At 45.1% G+C, this 23,809-nt stretch overlaps 1 protein-coding gene across 1 annotated transcript in view; it reads right to left on the minus strand.

The window, feature by feature from the left end:
• Window positions 1-728: 728 nt before the first annotated feature.
• The window catches only part of SLC13A4 (solute carrier family 13 member 4), a 43,748-nt gene continuing 20,667 nt past the window's right edge, over window positions 729-23,809 (minus strand). The window contains 13 exon segments of the mRNA XM_044433940.1: window positions 729-966; window positions 2,915-3,052; window positions 4,217-4,378; window positions 6,091-6,221; window positions 6,887-6,984; window positions 8,972-9,073; window positions 9,242-9,343; window positions 13,322-13,441; window positions 16,004-16,194; window positions 17,052-17,129; window positions 17,962-18,001; window positions 21,490-21,544; window positions 22,410-22,591. Of these exon segments, the coding sequence (XP_044289875.1) occupies window positions 829-966; window positions 2,915-3,052; window positions 4,217-4,378; window positions 6,091-6,221; window positions 6,887-6,984; window positions 8,972-9,073; window positions 9,242-9,343; window positions 13,322-13,441; window positions 16,004-16,194; window positions 17,052-17,129; window positions 17,962-18,001; window positions 21,490-21,544; window positions 22,410-22,591 (1,537 nt within the window). The 3' untranslated portion in view covers window positions 729-828.

Genomic DNA, 23,809 nt, shown 5'->3' on the forward strand with positions numbered 1-23,809 from the left:
AATTTGTCCATTTTATAAAAGGTGCATTGGTTCATTAGATAAAAAAGAAAGCAAGCAAAAGCAAAACTTCAGGAAGGAAATACCTTTACTAGGACCAATAAAAAATATAAAATAGCAATTTTAAATGGTTTTTAAAGCTGGACATTATGTTAATATAAAATACAAAAATGGTCCATGGTAGAAAAGCTTTAGCATGGCCCAAAGTGTAGTTTCAGAAATGTAACAAATGTAATTTCAGAATTAAAATGGCCATGCTAATTATTTCTTGACACACAGGATTGTATGTATGGGAGAGTTCTTTGCATGTTTCTGGGCAAGGCACATATTTATACAGAACTCCAAAAAAGCTTGTTGTGGGTATCTTGTATTTTCCAGAGCAATGAATGATCAACTTCATTCTCTTTATAGAGTAAATAATTCCATATACAACTTTCTACATTTAACAAATATAGATGCATACACAGAGAGGGAGACTGAGAGAGAGAGATGCACATGGAGAAATTCAGCCTTTAAACAAGCCTTAAATGTTGGACTGGAGCCATTGTAAGTTATACATACTCATCAAGAAAAAAAGGAGAGAGATTGGTTACATGTTTGATACAGCAAACACTGATTTCCTGTGGAAATAATGAGAAAAGACTGGAAGAAAATCAAAGTAAGACCAATGCAGATTCGACAGACAGAAAGTTCTAGATGGTAGGGACATTATGAGCTTCAGGAGAACTTCAGGTCGAGTTCTGGTTAGCAGAATAATATACACTCAAGTCTTCCTTTCTTAATGTATGTGCAAAGATGTTGCTGCAGTTTGGCAAATCCTGCCACCGGTGACTATAACAGGCCAGTGGCGTTGCTGACAGCTGCCCAGTCTGGAAACACATTCAGCTGGAAGAGTCTGATCCCCCAAGTATTAATTGCCACCGTGACAACCACTAGACCAATCAGGTTAACACCAAAGCCAGCTTTGATCTATAAGTGGAAAGAAAACAGACCACAATGATGATAATCAATTAGGGTAGGAGTTCTCAATGGAAGCAGGCAAGATATTAGAATGTGGGAGATGGAGATGGTGATGACGATGACTGCTGCTGCTTTGCATTTATATCCCACCCCTTCCCCTCTTATGTGGAATCCAGTGCAGCTTAGATAGCCCCATTTATCCTCACAACAACAACCCCATGTGGTGGGCTGGACTGAGAGTCTGTGATGGGCTCAGAGTCACCCGGTGAGCTCTGTAGCCCAAGTGGGGAGTAGAACCTAGATCTTCTCGGTCCCAGTCCAGCACCCTCACCGCCATGTCACATTGATGCTCCCACATCCCACATGGATGATGAGCCTTTCTATTTTCATAAGTTGGAAAAAAGTGTTCAGTTCTTTATGAATCCAAGAGCAAAAGTATCTTTTGTTCCCTGGCCCCTTTTTTAACAGATGCATATCCCTTCATTGGGCCTCTGCTACTTGTACCGATGTGGCTGCAAACTGTGCGTAACTTTGCATTCTGGTTCACCATATTCCAGGCATTTATCTTGGTCTGCACAACTCCCAGCTTACGAGGGCCATAGGAAAGGTTTGGTACAAGGATGGATACCATGCAGAGGGGTTCAGAGGAGGCCCAGCAGGCACCCAGCAATTAGCAGATTTAACCAGAGTGGAGATGGCAGTCCACAGGGCCCCCTATTTGTGTTTGGTTGTTCTCATACATTTGTCTGTCTGAATGTAGTTATAAATATAAATTCTAGGGGTTTGATTGGGGGGTGTTGGAGAAGGTCCTTCAGTCCACATTCTCTAGTGGACTGACCAAATGCATAATTCTTCGTCTATTGTACACTTCGGATCATGGTGATCCATCAGATGATTGTGCACTTCTGGGGTGGGGTTACAACCCGTAACCCCTAAGGCTGAGCATGTGCTTTACATGGAGATAGCTCATATGCAACCTCTGGCATTTGCATGTCGAAGAATGAGGTAGCAAGAGATGAGAAAGACCAGGAAACTGGCACTAGGCAATAATGGACTCAATGGCATATAATTTAAGCTGAGAAAAGCAGATTCTGAAACTGGTATAAACAATCTAATTCCAGCTCCAATTCTTACAGTCCCAGGGAAGGCATCTGTAAGATCTGGGACCTGGGTGGCAGGTAACGATGAAAGGAATGCCAGGACCAGGTCACAGGTGTAGGGTGAAGTCCTGCCTTTTCTACTGGTCTCCAGGTCCTCCAAGCCTTTCATACTTGCTCCTCAGCTGTTCCCTGAAGTGTTCCTGGTTTTGTTCCTGGTTTTGCAGGCACTTCCAGGGTTGCTCAGGCCCTGATCCTGACAGCATTCCAGGAGACATAGGCTAGAATAGATTTTTCTGAATGCAGAGAGTGCAGTCCATTCCTGAGGGGAACGTCTGACCTTAAATGCCACCTCCCAGCCTCCATGGGGACTTTCAAGAACTTTGTCTTATGTACATGGAAACTCCAATATTGGTAGCAACAAAAAGGGGGTGCATCCAGCACTCTCCTGTTCATAATTTCCTTCCCATTGTTGCCAAAGACAGGGAAATGGTTCAAGGTAGAAAAAACTGGATTGCTCATGAAACCATATCCTTCTCCAAGCATGATGAAGGCCTGGTAAGTCCTTGGATGCAGAGCTTCTTCCACATCAACTCCTTCAGTCTTCACTGCTGGGATAGCTCTGTTAGGGACTCCCCAGCCAAGACTTCCATCTTCCTTAATTCATTCACAAAAGCTGACCTCCCAGCAGACACCCTCTATTTTGAATACAATATCCAATTCCATATTGGAGGCACTATAGTTAGAAACAACTGCAGTGTGAGCCCATTACTAGTTCAGCACTAGACTGGAGTGGCTGGTTGCCTCCATTCCTAACTGATTTGATCAGGGGTTCTGGTTGCCTCACTCTGGCTACATACCATATCTTTGATCCGGCAGTGCCCATAGTTGAAGACAATGGCATTTGGAGGGTTGCCTACGGGGAGCATCACCGCAAAAGAGATGCACATGGTGACGGGGATCAGGGTGTACAGAGGGTTGATTTGCAGAGTTTCTGACTAAAGAGAGAGGAGAATGCAATGTTATAGGTGAAACAAGAAATGCCTTAATGAAACGGGTTCCTTGGTCTTTAGAAGAAGCTATGGTATTGAGCTCACTTCATGGTTTCAGATTTAGGCTAAGATCCAAGAGACCCTGGGTTCAAATTGGCACTCAGCCATGAAGCGCCATGGGTAGCTTTCAGTTGGTTGCCATCTATCAGCCTAACCAACCACACAGGGTTGTTGTGTGGACTAAATAGATGGAGGCAACCTTGTATCTCAAACTTGGTTTTCCTCCCTTCGCACATTCCAGACAGTAGACCATTCCTTTGCAAAAGTTCTTTATTCACCTAAGCATATCCATTAAATTCAATCACCACAGAATGAATCTCTGAGATGCACAGAGTTATTTGTTGAACCCAATCTAGCAACGACTTCCAAGAACGCTCCTTCTGAGTGAGTCTGAGCCCCTTTTGGCAGGGAGCACACCTTTTCTCTGTATGCCGCTCTCTAGCTGGCTTTCCCTCCTCACTCAATGCCACAATGTGGGGTCAGGAGTCATACCAGCTTTGCCTTGCTCTGAGAACTCCCCTCCCAGGCCTCCCAACAGTTGTACATCTCAGCTATCCCCAGAGTTTGTCTCAGCTCCTGGAGACAGAGGCCTCGACATAAGCTGTTCCATTTGGCCCATCTCCAAGCATTAAGTCCCAAGTTCCCAGACCCCCTTGGCCTCCTGCTCTGGTGAGTCCAGATCACTGTGACTTGGGACCGCATGCCAAGAACAACTGCCTCTTTCATCCCCGACACCTTGGAAGAAAACTGAGTTTAAAACTACAATAAAGAATACTTTTATCCTCCAGTGTCAATCCTTCAGCTTTCTTATCCTAGCAGTACAAATAATAATACAAAACGCTAAAAAATCTCCTATATTTCGATGAAATATTAATCATTGCGTATTTTTAAAGAATTTTATACACTTTTCTTTTAATCCACCAATGTGAACAACCCAAATCCAAGTGCATTAAAAAGAACAAATGTACACATAGAGATTAAAAAAGGATGAATGGGTGTATCTGCATAATTTATATTACCGTGAAACAACAAGCACAGGTCAACTGGAGAAAAAGCCCTACTAGTTATATTTTCCACTCACCTAAAAATCAATCCAAAATCTGTACTCACCATACTGCATAAAATAGGTAGGAAGATCGTTATGGTTGCTGGGTTACTGACGAACTCCGTTACTATGGAGACCAGGAGGCAGGCCAGCAGACTGACAGCCCAAGAGGGGAGACTGCTCAGGGACAGCATCTGCCGCCCAATCCAGGTGGAAAGGCCGGAGGTCTGAGGGGAAAGGCAGCCGTGAAAGAGGGAAGGCCGACAACCCTCCGCTAAGGCTTCTTCTCCATGGATCATCATATCCTTCGGGGATGTAAATTAATCCTCCATTCAGAGGGATCTGAGATGGGCTTGAAATGGTCTGAGGATTTTTTCAAATGGACAGGATTCAATATTTTGAATTCCTTCAGTTTCTGCTTGGCACTAAGTGACCAGGTTACTACATACTCTCGTTAAGACCATCTTCAGATTGGATATGGTGATGACAACACCAGCAACCCTTTAGCAACCTGCCTGGTCACCGAGGTCATTGGAGTTCTCCTGGTGGTCCACATGGACCTGACTGGAATGCCCCAGCAGGAGAACCTGCAATGTGGTGGCCCCACTCCTAAAGACCTCCCTCCATGTGGAGGTCAGGCATCCTCCAGGCTTTAGCAGGCTTTGCCACTTGCTGAGGACACCTTTGTTCCGGGAAGCTTCTTTGCTAACCAGCCACTGTTTAAATATCCTGTTTTTAATACATTAAGCAATTTAATATCTCGCTTTTATTTTAGCATTTGGCACTGCACCACTCTGGAAACTGTCTAGTTATGGAGTGGTATGCAAATACTGTAGCGTGAATGGATGGATGAATGAATGTTGATCAAGATTATCATCACTGTCATCTAATTCACTTTGTAGCTGCCTTTCCAAACAGCTACATTATCAGCATTCACTGGGTGGTAACTTATGGGAGCACTGCAGTCCTGCCAGCTCTTTGCACAGGCGGGGCCCTGTGTTTGTGCAGCAGGCTTAGCACTGCAAAATGCAAGCCTCAAAATGAGTGCAGAAGGCCTGCAGAACCCCAGTCTGGGGGCTCTGCCATACTATCCCTTTCCAGAAATCAATGTTAGGGGGTTTTGCGCAATGCACAGAATCCTCACAGTGGAAGCAAAATGTCTTGGGCAATAGTGGATCCAGTCTTAGATTTAGACTACAATAAGCCAGCAAAACAAAATGCAGTAAAATAAAACACTGCAAAACATATGCAGCAGCTACAAAACTTATCAGTGAGAAGCCTGAGAAAACAACTATGTTTTCAAAGCCTTTTTGAAGACCCCACAAAGGGAGCCAACAGTATATCTCTTGAGAGCAATTCTACAGAGCAGAGGCCACCACTGAGAATTCTGCCACCCTATTGCCTGCCAACCATGCTAAACTTGATGATGGGCCAGCAAGGGGGCCTCCAAACCCGGGCAGGCTCACAAGGGTATATGAAGTCATGAGGAGGAAAAGGAGAGCAAGAGGCAGCTCAAACAAGACAAACATAAGAGGCACTCAACAGGATGAAGAATATCAATGATGAAATGACCTGAGATAAATGAGAGCAGCGATGGTCCACCTGTGCTCACAGTCAAATTTCATGGGACCCTTACCTGATTGCACAGGTGAGAGCAAGCTATTCCTCTCCTGGTATCCTGCTGGCAGGTAAGATGAAGAAAGGGAGGCAGGATTGACAGAAAGAGGTTCCCCATGTACTTTTGGTGTTGGACTTGCACCCCTTTGGCTTCAGCCATGCCCACTGCCAGGATACCCCCACCCCCACCACACACAGAATGCCCCCAAGGAAATGCTGGCCTTGAGGGAAAATGGGGTTTTCACTCTTGCCTTACAGAGAGAGGCATTTTTCTTGGGAAGACAAATATTTCAGTGTTCGAATCTGGAGGCGGTCAGCTCACCTTGCATCCAGCTGCTAAAGCGTAGCCTCCTCCCACCAGAACAACAATCTCCCATGGCATTGTTTTCTCAAAGTCTTTCCAGGTGATGATGGGTCCCCTTGAGCTGCTGTCTGTAGAATTTGCAACATCTCCTGCTACAAAGGAAAGCTACATCTGAACAGGTAAAGCTGCCATTGTTCCAGATCCCTTTGCCAACCCTATCCTTCAGACTCAGGTCCCCAGGAAGCCTGCTGTCAAGACATCTTCAGAAAGAAACATGACATGTTCCTACCTATGGCAGATGTCTGGCCTGACCCCAGTTGGTCTTCTCCACACTCTTTTAAATGCTAAAACCATTTATTAAAATTGGAGCTTAAAAGAAATAACTGCCCTGTTCAATTTGTTGAAATAAAGATGGCCAAAATCTGATCATGCCCCTTAGAAGTACACCTGGAGAATTCTACCATAAGGATGAAGTCAAGCCTAAGCTGGCAGTGGGCTTGATGGCTTTGCCTACTAAACAGTCCTAGCTAAAACTGAGGGATCCTGGGAGTTGTGGGCCCAAACATCTGGGGGCCAGAAGTTGCCCATCCCTGCTCTAAACAGATAGCTGAGATGACTGAAGAAGGGAAGAGAGGGCTGAGGAAGTGGATGTTAGATCCTGATCAGGATTCAGTGAGAATATGCATGCTTGGGCAGCTTCAAAGGAAGGAGCGGGGATTCCTTCCTATGGAAAATACTAAAAATATGGATAAGGAACTCACACCTTCCTGAAATCCTTCACAGCTATGTTACAACTTTCATGAGTCCCTCATACCTTCCGCCTTCTTTCCAAAACAGGGTTTCTTCGCTGGAATCAAGAAGAGGAGGAAGCCAAGGAAGACAGAGACCGTGGCATCCGTCCGGTAGCCTTTCCTAGAGAAGAGGCATTGAATTGTGTTAGGGCAGGCAGAAGCAATAAGCAGCAAAGACATGTATGTAATGCCATGTCCTGTTTCCTCCAGAGGGCTTGCTCTTCTGTGCCCCAAACACCATATCATGCACCTGCATCCCACGTGTCATGGCAGCCCAATGATTTCAGCTCCTAGCAGCCCCAGTCAGCAGAAATTCCAGATGCTGTTGTTAGGGGCAGTGCTAGGCATTGAAAAGATTTGGGGCTGAGGTCCACAGGAGGAGGAGAAAGACAACTGATCTGCATATGCACAAATGTGCAAACTTACATACCACCTGAAGTCTGTCAAGGACCCTGCAAACAAAAACACCCATTTATAAAAAAGAGGTATGGACCGAGGAGAGGAGGAAGTTTGATCTCAGAAAATCAAACTTCCTGAAGAAGAAAGAGTCAAGTAGTGGAGGCAGCTGGAGGTCAAGCACATGTGGGCAAAAAGCCAGCTAATCCAGGGGATCAGATAGAACTGTGGCCATCAGGGGTCCCACACCTTTATTTCAGCAAGTGTCCATGGATGGCAGCAAGGAGGGCAGCTTGTCTCCCAGAGAGCTGGAGCTCTGAAGGAAAGAGCTTTGCATGTGGAGCTCCTGCCCTAGTGGGCTTCTCCATAGCACTGCTGCTGGTCATAGTCTACAACATCTGGAGTGTATCTGGTAGGGGAAGGCTGAATTACAGGACCCCTATGAGTGGTATGAAGTACCTGTATGGTAGTTCACATGTTCAAACCACTTCAGATGCACCTTCCTGTGGCGACCCTTAAAATTCTGTAAGGTGAGGTTAATCACCCTGGGATAAGACTCAAGGGCAGTATTAAAATACACATAATAAATGAAATAAGTGTTATCATTTTCTCTATATTGTACATACCAGGGTTAAGTCTCAGAAAGATTGGCTTACCTAAGGCCACCTAGTGAGTTTATGGCAGAGATGAGATTCAAAGTCAAATTTAGGTTGAGGGAGTTCCTGGTTCACAGCTCAGTCTCTTAGAATGCAGTCCAAATGGCGCACTTGCAACCTCTCAATTCAGAGCAGCCTTCCCCAACCTGGTGGCCTTCAGAGGCATTTGGACCACAACTCCCAGAATTCCCATCCAGCAGGGTAATTGACCGGGAATTCTGGGTGTTGCAGTCCAAATATGTCTGGAAGGTTGGGGAAAGATGACTTCAAGTGTGGTGGTCATCCAGTGGAGGGCAAGAGAAGCAGAGCTGAGGACTGCCTCTGTGTTCCTCCTTCCAGCTGCCTCAGTTTTGACAGTGGCTTGTGAGCTGAGGAGCCAGAAGCACCACAAGGGTGATGGCAGCTCCTTGTTCTTCCTTTCCCTGCCCCATGGGACACCCCACAACTCAGGCTCCAAGGGCGATCGCATGACCTCAGAGCTGCAGCCAGTACTGAAGGAACAGCACCAGCTGGGAGAGTGAAAGGAAGGTCCCCCAAATTCCCAGTTCTGACTTCAGAATGCTTTTCTAAAGTCAGAGCTGGGACTCTGAATTATCTGAAGGCCTTCATAACAGTGTCTCTATCCTTTTTCCATTTAAACAACAAAAGGGGTTGCTGGTCCTGATACTAAAAGTAATAAAACTCTGACCATGTGCAACTTTGCATTTTAAAGCCACTGTCCTGGTTTTCTGAAAACTATTCCGAGAGCCATATATGGCTATGGAACAGTATAGAAAAGCAACACATACATAACATACATACATAAAATATAGAAATCAAATGGAGCCTGCTTCTGATGCCTCCATCACCTTCAGCTCTCTGTTCAGGTAGTTGCCCTCACCCTTGGACTATGATGTTTTGAGATTTGGCCCAAAGGCCCAGCTCTAGCAAAACCACTGTTTGAATAGCCATTGGTTTGGTGATGCCCTTACCTTGGTTTTCTGCATCCAGCAGGCCTATTAGGCCTGCCCTCAACTCTATGATTCTGTGAGTCACAGATCCTGAGAAGAAGCTTACTTTTCAAAGAATGATGACCAGCCAGGCACAAATCCAGGCTCCCGTGTAAACCACAGCAATGTCATCAAGATGAAAAAGAATGCCGTCACCATTTCAGGATAGCTAGGAAGGAAATTTAAAGAAGGATTTAAGGAAAGAGCTTTACCATGCAGAATGCTGCTGACTAGCTCTATTTAAACTTTAATACTGGGGTATTGTGGTCTTTTCTTGCCCCCTGGCTAACTGCCCCACTGTAATAATGGAGGTGCAAAACGTGTAAGCTTCATTTACCTAATTGTTCCCAGTTTCTCATATTCTTCTTGGATTCGCTTCTCAGACATTTCTTCCCGTTTGGTTTTTCTCTTCTTGCTTATTGAGCATGTCTCTTTAAAACTGAGATCGATATAATATGCAGAAATAGAATATAATTAGATTATGGAACTGGAGCTTGATTTGCATCAAATATTCACTATTTGCAGCATTCACTTTCAAATTTGCATACTGGAGGCAGCTGAACTAATTACAGATGAAAAACACTCACCTTGCCAAATGTTCCTATTTCTCAACATTTATGAAAATGAATCCGTCTCTAAGGTTTACCCTGAAAAAAATGGCCTTACTTCAGCCTTAAGAACTTCTTTTAAATATATCCACTGAAATGAATGATTGCTCAACAACGTGTGTAATTCCTGAGATTATAGTTTTGCTTCACAGACAGGCATTAAATAAGAACATACGAGTCCATTTGGATTAGACCAAGAATATCTTGTTTCGAAATATCTGCTGGTTCGGGTTTCTCTTAGTGTATAATATTTCTAATCTTAAATTCAGTCAATGAAAAGGGTTAAACATTTCTCAAGTCATCCTGAACACTGAGGATTTTTTAAAGATTTGCATGGCAATTCAAACATCTTTTGTGCACATTTCTTTTAACATATGCATTTTTGCATGAATGCTTGCCTAACACACACATTTTCATGAGCACATTTCCTAATATAATGCATTTTTAAACATTATAAATGAATTTTTAATCAGAGAATTTGATCGTAAAATTTGGAAAAATGTGATTGTCCAAAGACAGGTGACTTCCTGTTCTTAGAGTGGTCCGAGAGTGTATGATTAGACAAATTAACATTTTCATGTGAATGGAACACATTTCTCCTGGCCTCCTGAGTTTGTCACTCTTGTCCCCACCATGTCCAACCAAAAACTCAGAAGCAGGACCTTGGGGCCATGACCTCTCCTACTATTGGTCTCTAGTGACTGGTATTCAGAAACCTCTGATCCTGGGATGAATATACTGGCAAGCCAATCAAAGGATTGCACTATTACAGTTTTCAGCTGTTATTAGTTGTATTTTAAGGGTATATATTTTTTTAAATTGTTGTAAGTCATCAAGGTAGTCTTGTTCAAAAACAGGATATTTTTTTATGTAAGGGAATAAACATTCCCCGGTAATCTTCAAGAGAACAAGTAGGTTCTCTCAAGTTATACATGAGGTACTGAGGGCAGGATAAAGTCTTTGGAGTTACATCAGGACCTTGACAGACACGTACAAACGAACTGTGTGTAACTCAAGGCTCGGGAGTCAAAGCCAAGTAACCTCTTTGCTTTCCATGTCAGTGCATAAATTGCATGCTGCTGTTTAAAAAGGGAATTAACAAGTACATTTTATGGTTGAGCAGGTTTGAATCTCATCTCTCTGCATATGCAAATCCGGTGCATGTCTTGAGATCAAGAGATCATCTGGGCAGCATCTCAAGAGCAGAGCTTCTAATTTAACTGGAGGAGTTCCAAATTTTTGCCTTCCCTTTTGTCTTTCTCCGATATTGCTTTCCATAGCTGTCATGTGCTATGCCCGAGTGGCGCCATGCTTAGAGGTAAATCCCAATTCACTCATGACACTTGTCGGATGACCTTGGGCCAGTTACTTTCCCTTAGCCTGGTTTATCTCTCAGGGTTGTTCCGAAGGTAAAACAGAAGCATGAATCCCCATGAGCTTTTTGGCTGGAGGATCTCCAGATGCCAGTGGCTTAAGCTGCCAGGTAAAGAGCCCTACCTACTCTTTCTTCCTGATTTCTAGGCTTCCACTGCTTTCTGCCCCGTGTTTATTTTCTCCTCTCTCTTTCCTTCACTTCTTGTCCAGACCTTCTGCCTTGGCTTGCCCTTTTCCCACAGATTCTGCAGGCATATTTGACCCATTGCCTGGGTCATTTGCTTCTTTGCATATCTCCTGTTCTTGGACTATTGCAGTGCCAAGTTTCCAGTGAAATACATTATTGAATGAAATGCAGTAAGCAGGAGTCAGAGATTAATCAACCTCAGAAACTGCTAATGTTTCATAATAGGTTTAATTCTCTAACAGATTAAAGGAAAAATCATATTCAAGTAAATAATTGGAACTGCAACATGGAATGTGAATACTCTTTGTGAAAGAATTATGGATCATGTTAGGACTTGTTGTAGGATTATATGTTATTTCTGATTTATTATAGCCCATTTTTATTAGGAAACAGAAAAGCCCAGAGACTCAGTGAAGCACTTCCAGGTTCTAAGCCAAATAAAACCTGTCGCAACTAGGGGTCACTGGCCTTTTCTAGCTATTCATGTACTAGCATGACAACGATTTCTTTATTTAGAATACTTGTTGATGTGCTTTGCAAAGTGGAAGGCTGCCATTGGGGGAGGCGGGGAAACCTCACTCAAATATTAGATCCAAACCACATTGTTAAAAGCAATTGAACACACAGGTTGTGTAGTGGGAAACCTATAAGGATATGTGAAATGTCCACAGAATCTGTGCACAGGAGAATCTAACCATAGCTAAGACCCACATTTAAAGCCAGATGAAACAGGAGACAAGCAGTCCACTCTGGTATACAAAGTGACCTTCATCTGTCAGTATGAGAAGTCTGGAACTGCTAAGCAAAAAAACTGGACCAAAAGCATACAGCTATTGGCATCCATTGCCCATTTTGGATGCTGGGACAGCATCCCAGCCCCATTCTCAGCAGGAAGCCGCACTCTGCGGCTGATCCAGACTGCTGCATCTCGTAACCACTCCTCTGCCGCCACGTGCAAGACGCTGGGGCCTTGGGTGGGGGACGCGGGAAGGAGGTGGCGGTGGCGGCAGGAACAGAGACTCTGAAACAGCAGATTCTGCTCATGGGCAGCGAGCAGGAACTGCTTGGTCTGCACCAGCCCACAAGGAGTCAACCAGGAACACTGTTGGCGTAATTACTCAGGAGGGACAACAGAACAGTTTTTCACTTTCCAGCTTTCACGTTCCAACTTCCCAAAGTCTTCCAACAAGCCATTGCATAAGTGTCATATGGCCCCAGCTGTTTAGGCTTGAAAAATCAGTTTTATCAGCTCCGGTTTGGGAACTGGAAGTCATCTGTATGATACAAGCTGGAAACAAAGAGCAATTTGCTCTTAGAGGGCATTATCAGTGGTGCTTTTCCTCCGTGCTTGGGTTGCATTTAGTGAAGGGGGTTTTCCATAAAGTTTTGAACAGATCGTTTTGACCATTTCAGGTATAATGTATGTCATGCAGCATCTTGGCCCACAAGGTGCCTGAATGTCACCAGGACCCAAACTGGGCATGAGAGTGTTAGGCATAGCTGGACAGACCAATCTATTTCCACCCCATTTCACTTTCATTCGTAGGTCCATTCTGTCCTGTGTTTGATGTATTTTCAAAAAGTATTCCACTGAAGAGTCTTATATAAATATCATTTTAATAAACTTTGTAGACTTGTTTTCTGACAAAATATACATTTCAGAGTATCTTATTCTTAAAGATACTTTGGTCTATTTTTTGAGCTGATAATTTAAATTTTTGAGCTGTGGGGATTGTGAAATTCAAGGATTTATAATCTGAAAGATGATATTCTGAGCTGCACATTACTCAAGGAGGAGCCAGTCAGGTTGGATGGCATCACAATTAGCAGGGACAGAATTCTTCAAGCAGTGTTAGCATGAAGTTAAAGTTTCTAGCTCCTAGGACTCTGTGGGGAGTTGGGAGGGGTGTGGGCATCCAGGCTGAATTGTGACCTAAGAAATGTGCACTTTTAAAATGCACACATTTACAAATGAAGTTTTTAAAATGTATAATTAAAAGCACCTGATTTTCAAAATCTACACCTTTAATGCACTTTCGTGTTTTAGTCAACGGGGGAAATTGTGCAGTTTTGAAAAGTGCATAACTTTTGTTTGCTAGCAGCAATTTTCCCATTGAAATGAAACCAAAAATCAGGCTGAAAGCAAGAGCCAAGCAAGCTGTGAGCTGCATCGAGCTGTGCAGGAAGCTTGGGAGAATTTTGCTGAGCCTGAGCATCCCTGGATCTCCCATCCCTGGACTCTACTTACTTGCACCCCAGGAAGAGCCAGTGCATCCAAAACCAGGTCAGCACCAACATGATGAGAGAGATGGGAAAGCTGAACAAGAACCAGGTTCCAAAGTTCACCACATCAGCATTAGGGTAATGGCTGGAATGATTTTTTAAAGAATACACATCTCACATATGTGAGTGAAAAATGAATACGTTCAAAGAAAGAAGTATACATAAAGCAGAGGTATACAGGAAAGAAGTACACATACAGCAGATTAGCTAAACAGACATGTGCTTTCCTTCTCTGAAAAGGAAGTGCAGAAACCCCAAGAGTGAAGCAGACCCTTGGTCCCTCTAGCTGGCATCACTGGCCCTGGAGTCCCTTTCCTTCATGCAAGCATCTTTCCTCACTCCTCCTGGAGACGCTGGTGGATGAACCTCAGACTTTTTGCATGCAGGCACATGCAGGCACATGCTGCACCACTGACCCACAACCCCTCCACCTGCAATCCAGGCGGTGCACCTAATGCTTTCAGCTCTTCTCCCATCACCCTCTGCACCCCTCCCTCCAAAAGGGAAATATGTAGATTTTTATGGATGGAAAGGGGCAAAGTCTTGGGGTCAACCTTACCATGGAAGGAATCATCCCAAACCCCCTGGACAGCATCTGAGGGGCTGCATGAGAGTTCAGATTCCCACCTCCAAGTCTGGATTCAGTGCTCCAACCTCAGATCTGGGAATTGGAACACCACCCCCTTCCCCTCTGCAGCTGGCATGGAAAGATCTCCGTCTGCTGCCTCTCCGGGGTCTGGAATGCAACCTTGGAGGGGGTAAAAAGGGGCAGTTCAGTGGGAGAGGCCACAAGATGAGCTACCCTGAGCCCCCTTCGGCCTCGTTCTTCCCTTTCCAAAATGCTTTCCACACATGGACAAAAGCCCAGCTAGCAAAAAAGGAAAGGAAGCTGCCTGGTGGCATCCACAGCAGCTTTCCTCCCCTGAAGGACATTTGAGTTAATTCCTAATTTGAGTTAGGAATGCAGCATGGCAGGAAGGGGTTAAACGAGCCAGGCTGCAGTTCTCTTTGTGGCTGCTATTGAAGAACCACAGAAACAGCCCTGTGGAATGTGATCAGGTTTGTCATCTAGTTTGGCCTTCAGCTGTTTTATGCATATGTAAAAAAGTCTGAAATGTTCATCTAGAAAGTGTAATGTGCGAAATAGTTCTCTGAATAACTGCAGTGATAACAAGCTGTGACTCTTTGCTTCTGTGAGCAACACAGATTAAGGACATGGCTCTGTACTATTTTGCAGAAGTCTTACTGGAGTTCTTGGGTTGGGGAGTGGGGGAAGAAGATCCAAAGCATTGTCTTTAAATTCTCTTCCCCTCTCAGGCATTCCATCCTCTCTGGCTGTCTCTCCCTTTCTCTCTCTCTCATCCTTAAAAGTAAATTTGCATGAAAATATTCATAAAATCAGATCGTTTTTCTTTTGAAGCAGTTTAGGCATGCCTTTGGCTTCATTAATTTCCCATCTATTGTTAACATAATTTGCTACATTAAAAAGCATAATGATGTTGCATTTGAAAGATTATTACTTTGCAGGGGGAACAAATCACTAGAACAGATGGAGCTATCCAAGAGACAAAAGGAAACTTCCCCAGCCATTCTGCAGCCTGTAGTGAGAAAGAACTAGAGAGGAGTGTCATTGAAATGAAAAAGAGTGCTCTTCTGTCTAGTGTCCTGATCAGAGTGGTGACAGGAAGCCAGCCGGTTCAAATTGCCACTTAGTAAAGGGTCTTTCTGAGTGGCCTTAAGCCTGCTAATGCTCAGACTCAAATTCCCTTCAATATCATGAGGCCAGGCCTGGCTTCTCTTCAGGGCTCCAGGAAAGATAATTTCCATAGTTCTTGAGAAGCAGAGTGACCACTTAGGTGGAAATGAACACAAGTTGCTTCTCTGCAAACATGGCTACACTTGCACTGCCTGGAAGTTGGGAAGCAAAGGGAATTGAAACCATCTTTCCAGAGAGGCATTCCTAGGAGTTCCCATGCAAGATCTCTGATGTGGCTGGGTTGCCAGTGGGGCAACCCAGCCACATCTACTCCAGGTTTCACTATGAATTTACAGGAGCTAATCCTGGTGCTGAATCTGTTTTAGGGGTGGGGATTTGCATAGTTTTAGTGTGATTTGTTTAAATGGAAGTCGAGTTCTTGACTCCAGTTTTGTGTAAGTATTTCAAGCAATTCCACAGAAGCTTGAAAAAAGTCTCCAACCCAGCCTTTTGGCCATCAGGTCAAACACAAGAAATGTGTTTAAGGACTGTTGAGCAAATGGAATGAATTTCATGGAGCTGCACTCTGCTAGGAAGATCCAATGGCTAGGAAAGACCTAGTGAGGCCTCTCTCTCTCTCTCTCTCTCTCTCTCTCTCTCTCTCTCTCTCTCTCTGTGCGTGCGTGCGTGCGTGCGTGCGTGCGTGCTGGTGATTTATTACTGGGTATCCTAGAGCAGGAGAACAGCTGGAACTGGAAAAAGGTTGCAACTTTCTTGGCTCTCCAAACTCTCTCCTTCCCTATGCCAAACCTGAGGTCTTCTGTGATGTCCAGATGTTGCTCTACTTTCATAACATTCTAGAAGGAACTTCCTGATATAAATCTCACCTAAAGGATCATCTAACCCTTATCTTATGAGGTCTAGAGTGGTCACCGCAGAGGAAGCACTTACTTGTTGAAATACTCTAGGAAGATGAGGTTCGTGGAGGTGCCTATGATGGTTGTGAGTCCCCCAATTGTTGCCGCATAGGAGACGCTCAGTGTAAGGCACTTGCAAACCATATGGTCATGCTTAGATGGGTAGCGGTGTTTCCCATGGAGGTCCACATTTTGAGGCTGAGGTGGCAGAACAAGGATCTGAGCCTGTAAAGGAACCACACCATGTAGGTTGAAGTAATCTCTGCACTGATAATTGCTTAACTCTCAGAGGAAGAAACTGCCCATTGTTAATTTGACTTCAGTAGACATACAGAGGACTGGCACATTAAACACTGTTACAAAGTCCCCTCAGCAGTTCCCCCAAAAGTGTTTGGTCAATAAGAGAAATGAAAGATCAGCTGTAATCAGCCTCTGGGAAAAATTCGGATCAGAGGGGTTCTGTTAGAGACAAATAATCCTCAAGTAACACGAGAAGGTGAGGGCAATAGTTGGCCGACATTTCATCTCTAATTAATTGTGTCTGGAATGGTCTTTGGCAAGTAACTCTCCAGTCAGTCTGAGCTGTCCATCTGTCCAATGGGACGGCAACCAGGCCATGCAACAGCCCACAGTATGAATGGGCAGCTGCTAGTGCCCTAGCAGGGCCCACCACTGTGGCCTATCATGGCCTCCCTGGATCTGCACCCCACCCTGCTGTGTGACTGGCCTGCAAGCAGCCACTTTAGTTTCCCAGAAGGCCCTGGAATGACACTATCTCAGCAGCATTGTGGACCTTTTAATGACAACCTCACCATGATTATACTCTTTCTGCTGCTGCTAGATAAGGGCTCATCTGCATGACAAGGAACCTACCAGAGATCATTTTGCTGAGCTCTCTATGCCGTCAACCCTGACATCAGATTTCCAGAAAGATAACATTACGCACAGAGAGGTCGCTTCTGCTTGTGACCACAAAGGTCAAGCATCTGTATAAATTAGGCCCAATAGTCATTTTTAATAAACCAAACTTGTATACTGTAAACTGCCCAGAGAGCTTCAGCTATTGGGTGCTACGTTCTCACCTGGGGTAGATGCTGCCCATTGGTTTTGGAACTCACTGTTCCAATTGTGTTGGCTATCATGTGCACCCCATTCATGTTCTGTGGAAATGAAAATGTCCTTTTGTTAGAAAGCATTCCTTTCAGTGCCTTTCCAGGAAATCCCTTAGGATCTTTTTCTAAAGAAAATCCGCATTTCTGCAAACCTTGGGAATTCAGCATGGGTGGTGGAATTTGAGCCAATAAGTAATGGCAGAAATAAAAGAACTCTTAAACAAGAGTCATGTGACCAGTGTGCCCCCCAACCATTTTTGTGGTCCCACAGCTACCCCATTTCCTGCGGGGCTGGTAAAGAAATCAATGATTTGCCACCAAAATTTGGTGGGGCAGCAATAGCAACAATGAGTCAATTTTACTTTAAACTAATTGTTCAGATATCTGAAGACAGTATCTTCTCCTAGGCCTTTCAATCATTTATCAGGGGGCTTTGTTTCCACACTCCATCATCCTAGTTACCATCCTCTGGACATGCTCCAGTTTGTCAATGTCTTTTTAAAAAGTGGGATGCAGAACTCAACACTTCAAAGCCAGCTGGACCAGAAAGAAGTGAGTGAAATAACAATTTTCTCTGATCCGCACACTCTACTTCTGTTCCGAATTAGCATAGGAGCGTTGCATGCCAGCTGACACATTAAACCAGTCTTCTCCAACCTGGTGTCCCCCACATGTATTGGACTCCAACCCTCAGCTTCCCTGACCACTGTAACCATACTGGTTGCCCATCGTGGGCTTTATAGCCTTATACATCTGCGAGGAACCACACGGGGGAAGGTTGCATCAGAACACAGGAGAACATTGCACAATCATTGTGATCATGTACTACTTCTGTCAGATTTACTGTTTTGCAAAGCACAGGTTCAGTCTATTAAAATACCTTTGAATGCACCAGGGAGCTGAAGTCAGCTGTTGTAGCACTACAAGAAAAAAGAAAGAGATGTGGGGAGGGGGAGGAAAAACACTAATTTTAATTTCCAGTCGTATTATAGTAGGCCAGTCCCAGGAGATAAAGCTATCGTAGCTGGGTTCCATGAATCTGTCTTCACGAAACCTGTGGAGATGGTTAGGCTGAGAGTGACTGGCAACAATCACTCAGGGCCATATGATTATTCTATGCATGTTTAGGCAGAACAATCAGCCCAATCAGTATTCAAGGCCCAGCAACAGCTAATGAGTTTCATGGCTGAGATGAGACTCTAGTCCAGGCTGGACAAACTTCAGGCTTGTGGGATCTACTTTGTGTTTCTGCTAAACCTCAAGATTTTGTGCCAGTCAAGATTTGGTCTCCTCCCAATAGGCACAAAAGTCATGCACTTAGAATTAAAGCATTCTGGGCTCACAATTTTGTTCTCAGTGCCAGAACCAATGGAGCTCACTGTCCTTCCATACCAAAATCCAGTTCTGATTGCCTCAAGATTTCTTGATTTCACCTGTACCATTTAGAAGTGGAATAATGCTGGCATCAGAATTAGCCACATCATCAGCTCTTCCACATGGAGGGGGCTTCCAGTGTTACAGGAAAGGGGTGAAGGACTTCCAGAAGTCCTCTCAAGAGAACTTGATAGTATATACCGCTTCATAACTGCAGTTTAGATGTAGCCATCGCTCTAAGTTATCTTAAAGACTAGTCACACAAGGTGTGGGGCACAGAGCAAGGCATACTCTATCCAGGCCTCCCAGCTGAGTAGAAACTTCTGCCAGGGCAAGAGAAAGGGAAGGACTGGCTTGGCTTCTTTCTTCTGTTTGTTGCCAGTGTTCCCCTTCAAGGCAGAGATGAGGTTGAGCAATTTGTTTGATTCACATTTTAATGCAAACTTACCTAATCTGCATTTCCCAAACTCATACACAATTGAGATGGTATGCAACTAGATTTCAACACGTGCACTTTCACAAATTCTGCAATCTGGTTCTCCAACCAATAAATGTGTGGAAAGAAGGATAATCACAGAAAAATGCATACGAATATATTTTTCTATAACATACAAAGCCACATTCAGTTAGGGAGCATTGCTTGCAAAAAGAATGTATTGGGTAAAATGCATACAGTGACGCATGTATCTGGAGGAACGTAGACAAAAATATCTATACATTTTCATTCCATTTTTTAAAAATTGCAAACTGATGCCAAATTGGGTACAGTGAGCAAATTGAAAGAAGCATCCGCCTCTACTGACTCAGGAAGAAATCTTTAAAGAGGAGGGACATTTGGAATCTGAATGAGGCTTATGGAGAAGTTGGGAGGTAAGTGGGGAGTTCCAAGCCCAAGACAAATTCTAGGCTTCTTGAGACTCAGATCCTCTTTTGAAAGAAGCTGTATGAGCTCTCCACCAGTAGGTTCCTTTCCAGGACTGAGATCAGAGAGCTTGGGTGGCATCTCTGTAGTCTATGCTTCCTGTATTTCTCAAGTCCTTGTCCCAGTCCTTAGCAATCACTTGCATGAGGTTTTAATCCCAGCCAAATGGCCACCTTTCCTTGCTTCAGATAAACTTGAGCACGGCCTGTTTTGTTACGTAAGCAATTGAACATCCACAGTCCTCTTGCCAGCTCAGCCAATCAGTCCCAAAAGGCTTCACTTCCAGAAATGCATATGAGAGAAGGTCCTCACATCCAGCCATGTGACGTCAAGCACATCCGAAGGCATGAATGGGTGAACCCTCCATAAGGGCCTAATTATACACTGTATGCAAGTGAATATAACAGAGCCTAAAGAAAAGCAAGCTAAGGGAAGGATAATTTGGACCAGAGGGCTGTTGTGCAAGACGTTTCTTGACTCCTTTTCTGTACCCCATAGCTCTGCTCCGAAGGGCAAAGCCCCTGCAGCGTTCCCCCAAGTCCTATGGGTTCCAAGATACTATTTGCAAGTGTACTTTTGTGTTTGGTGGGGGAAAGAGCAACTTGAGATGGACAATGTAGCAGGGGAATGGTAGACTGAGAGAGGGTTCTGCGCACTTTTCACTGCCTCTCTCTTAAAACTGCTTTTCTTTTAAACAGAGGGGATCGGAGAGAGAAGGGCTCTCTAGCATACATTTATGTGTAGTTGACAGTGAGGTATCAGGTCGGGGGGGAATGTTCATGCATCTCAGATATAACTAGCACTTTCTTCCCACCCAGAAATTCCCATATTTCCCTTTTAATGCAGGACAAACAAATTCCTTCTGCTACAACTGAAATTAAGGGGGGAAGTGATATTGTTTTTATTAAATGCTTAGCAATCACAGTTGCTTTTTTCCAATGAATTGATGCTGGCTATGGGATTCAAGTGCATTCCAGGGGAGCAGCAATGCTTTAACCCTGCCTTCCCTGGGCTTGTATCCCTCAGATGTGATGGACTGCAATACCCAGCTTTCCCAGTTGGTATCCTTGGCTGGTTGGGAATGTAGTCCATGACATCCAGAGGGCATTAGGCTGGGGAAGGCTGGTTTGACCTGACCCCCCTCAGCCAGAATCCTGTTGAAAATCTGCCCTCCCACCTCATGTGACAACCCACAGTAAGAGGAGAGCTGTCAATTGGCACCAGTGGAAGGTTTTTATTATTCATAATACTGATTGCCACACAGGGACGGAGGGGGAGAATTTCATCAGGATTTCAGACAGGGAGGGAAGGTTTAAACCTCCCTTTCCAGTGGTATAATAGACTCAGGCCCCCCAGGGATGGGTTCTGACACTTCTTGGGTCACAGTGTCATCTGCGACCCTCCTCGGAATTCCCTGATCCCTCTGAGTTTAGCTGAAAATCTTTTCATCAGCTGTGCAGAAGTGAATTTTCCCAAGAGAAATGCACTGATTTGATATTAAGTTTATTGGGATGGCCTGTATTTGAATGGGCAATAAAGACCCTCTGAATTTACAAAAGCACCTGCTCCAGATGAAGATAAAACCATCAGAACTGAATTTTTGATATGGAGCAACGCATCTGCCTCTCCTTGCAGGAAAATGGCTGTGGGAACCACCTTGATCAGCACCCAGACTTAGACATTTTTCACCACGCCACTGTCCCCTCCCCTTGTGTTGCAATTCCAGTGAAAACTGGGAACCTCTGCACTCAGTATTACCTGAAACAAACACAAAAACCCAGCATGGTAGCTAAGCCATACAACTGTCCTAGAACTGTATTTAATTTTCACCCCAATTGCCATCATGCGTGCAACACACCTTCCTTCCTTCCTTCCTTCCTTCCTTCCTTCCTTCCTTCCTTCCTGCCAGCCAGCCAGCCAGCCAGCCAGCCAGCCATGAGCACCATAGAAATGAGGCCCCATCCCATCCTGCTTCATGCTATTCTTTCCACGATCCCCGCCCTTAACTGTCTTTGCAATCTGCCATTTGCTGCTCCTGATTTTACATTTTATCTCATTGTGACCTGAAAGGGTTCATAATGTCCATTAGAGCTGGACAGGCTTCGTTCTTACTCCTCGTTGATGAAAATGAGCTCCAGTGATGCTTGCCCATGTTTGTCACCGAGACCTGGAGAAGAAGAAAGGGAAGGCGGTGTAGCTTTGGTCAGGGTTCAGAACTCGGTACACAACAGGATGTAGTCCTAATAAAGCTATGGCCCCTTTGTGGGTTTTGGGAGATGCCACAAAGCTCTGTATACCCCAAATCAATAGATGGTTACTTCTTCCAAAGCAAAAGTAGTGAGGACATAAAATCCGGTGATTTTTTTGTTCTGTCTTTTCCCTGGAAGCCATTGCCAGTTTCACAGAACTTGGATGCTGAGCATGAAACCATGAAGGAGGCTGTGGCTTCCACGCCCTGCTTCTGCATGGGAAACAGCATATTTATTTATTTAAAGGTTTAATATACTGTCCCAATACTAAAAGTCTCTGGATGGCTTACAAAAAATCCAAAACCAAAAAAACAAAGCAACCATAGCAATACCAATACACAACCCACTGCATTCGGTAAATGATGATAAAACAAGGATAAAACCAATTAACTGGTAAAATATTGGGAAAATAAAAAGCATGATAAAATATTGTGCTAGGTCCTGCCATTCCAACCTTGGGGTCCCCAGATGTTGCACAGGCAACTGTCTTACCATGAGCCACCCCCCTCCCCCTTGGCTGCTCTGGGCCAGTATTGTTGATAGCTCCACCTGGGGCGCTTGAATTGATTCTGGGACCTTCTGCATCCACATTGCGTGCTCTGCCATTGAGCTACAGCCCCTCCCATTAAGCCACGGTCAGCTTGGTCAGGGATCATGGCCTCTGTGGCCCACCATCCAGGGACTCAAGACTGGGGAAGGTTGGGTGAGATGGGCCTTTGGTTTGGCCCTGCAGAGCACTTCTTCTGCTCTAACCTCCCCACGGCATTAGGTGTCACTAGATACCTATTGTCTCTCTCTCTTCCAGGATGATGTTGCCCGGGGTACCATTCGACTCACAATCCTCCTCAGTATTGACTAGTTCCTGCAGCACAGCTTCTACAATAGGCATCACCATGGCTGCCGTGGATGTGTTGGAAAGCCACATGGATATGACAGTGGTGCAGCACATAAAGCAAAGGAGCAGCCTAGAATACAGGGAGGAAAAGGCGTTTGGAAGACAGGCACTGTGGAACGCTCTCCCACCACTCCCATCCCCTCCTCCTCTTCCTCCTCTTTCCACCCAGATTCTAAAATTCTAGTAAATTACTGACATTTCACCCCTTTACTTTATGGTACAGGTTTGCATCCAGCAGTCTGAACAATGTGTTATCAAAGAAAGCACAGTTTATGAACATTATGTATAATCAGAGATGCTTTGATTATACGCAAAGCAACTATACTAAAGTTGGGCTGGTTGGGCTCTCGGGCTCCTGTCAAGAGTCTGCAGCATGGGTCCTCGAGCTACGGCCTGCGGGATGGATCCAGCCCACCGTGCCATCCGTCCGGCCCGTGCCGTCTCGCGCTGCCCGGGTGTGAGCGTGCTGCGCGGGGGGGGGGGGGGGGGGCCGCAGCTTGCTCACTCAGAGATGGTCTTGCTGCCATCGCCGTCACTGCCTGCCTCCTGGACACCTGCACTCGCCGCTGCCTCGCAGCGCAGGAGGGGAGGTGGTGGCTCGCTTGCTCGCTCACTCGGAGATGGTTTGGGCTCGCTGGGAGATCTCTGAGCGAGCGAGCCCCGCTGCTCGTGCCCGATGCCGCCTCGCACGTGCCCGACGGCACCTCACCGGCCCGTGCCCCAGGCGCCCCCACCTCGCCAGCCCACGACGGTCGCCGCAGCCTTTCCACTGGCCCCCTCTTGAACAAGTCTGAGGACCACTGGTCTACAGCCTAGGAAGGGTCCACTGAGGAGAACCACATGGAGCTGCTCCACCTGTTCAACATTGCAACCTGCCTCTTTACCTTCCTTTTGCTCTGGCTCAGACCTAGCCTGGATGGGAGCTGGGTGGTGAGAACAAGGATCAGTAGATGCCACGGTCTGTTGGCTCTCTGAGAGAGAGGAAGAACTTGGGAGAAATGATGAAAAAGAGGATGAGGAAGAAGAGCAGCTGGCGACCATGAGGAAGTTAAGGTAGACTCACTGGCAAAGTACCCTTTGACCCTTGGAGGCAGCACTGTTTATCTGAAATTAGAAGAATTTCAGGAAAACTTTGGTGCCATTGCAAACATTTGAACTTACCCTTTGAACTCAAAAAAGGTGTCACAGAGACAAGAATATCAATGGATTACCTGTAGAAATTAAAACCGAAGCAATGGGGAAAAGGAATGACAGACCACAATAAGAAGAAGCAGGAAAGGAAAGGAAA

The sequence above is a fragment of the Varanus komodoensis genome, unplaced genomic scaffold, assembly GCF_004798865.1.
Source record: "Varanus komodoensis strain SLA01 unplaced genomic scaffold, ASM479886v1 scaffold27, whole genome shotgun sequence".
In the NCBI taxonomy this organism is placed as follows: domain Eukaryota; kingdom Metazoa; phylum Chordata; class Lepidosauria; order Squamata; family Varanidae; genus Varanus; species Varanus komodoensis.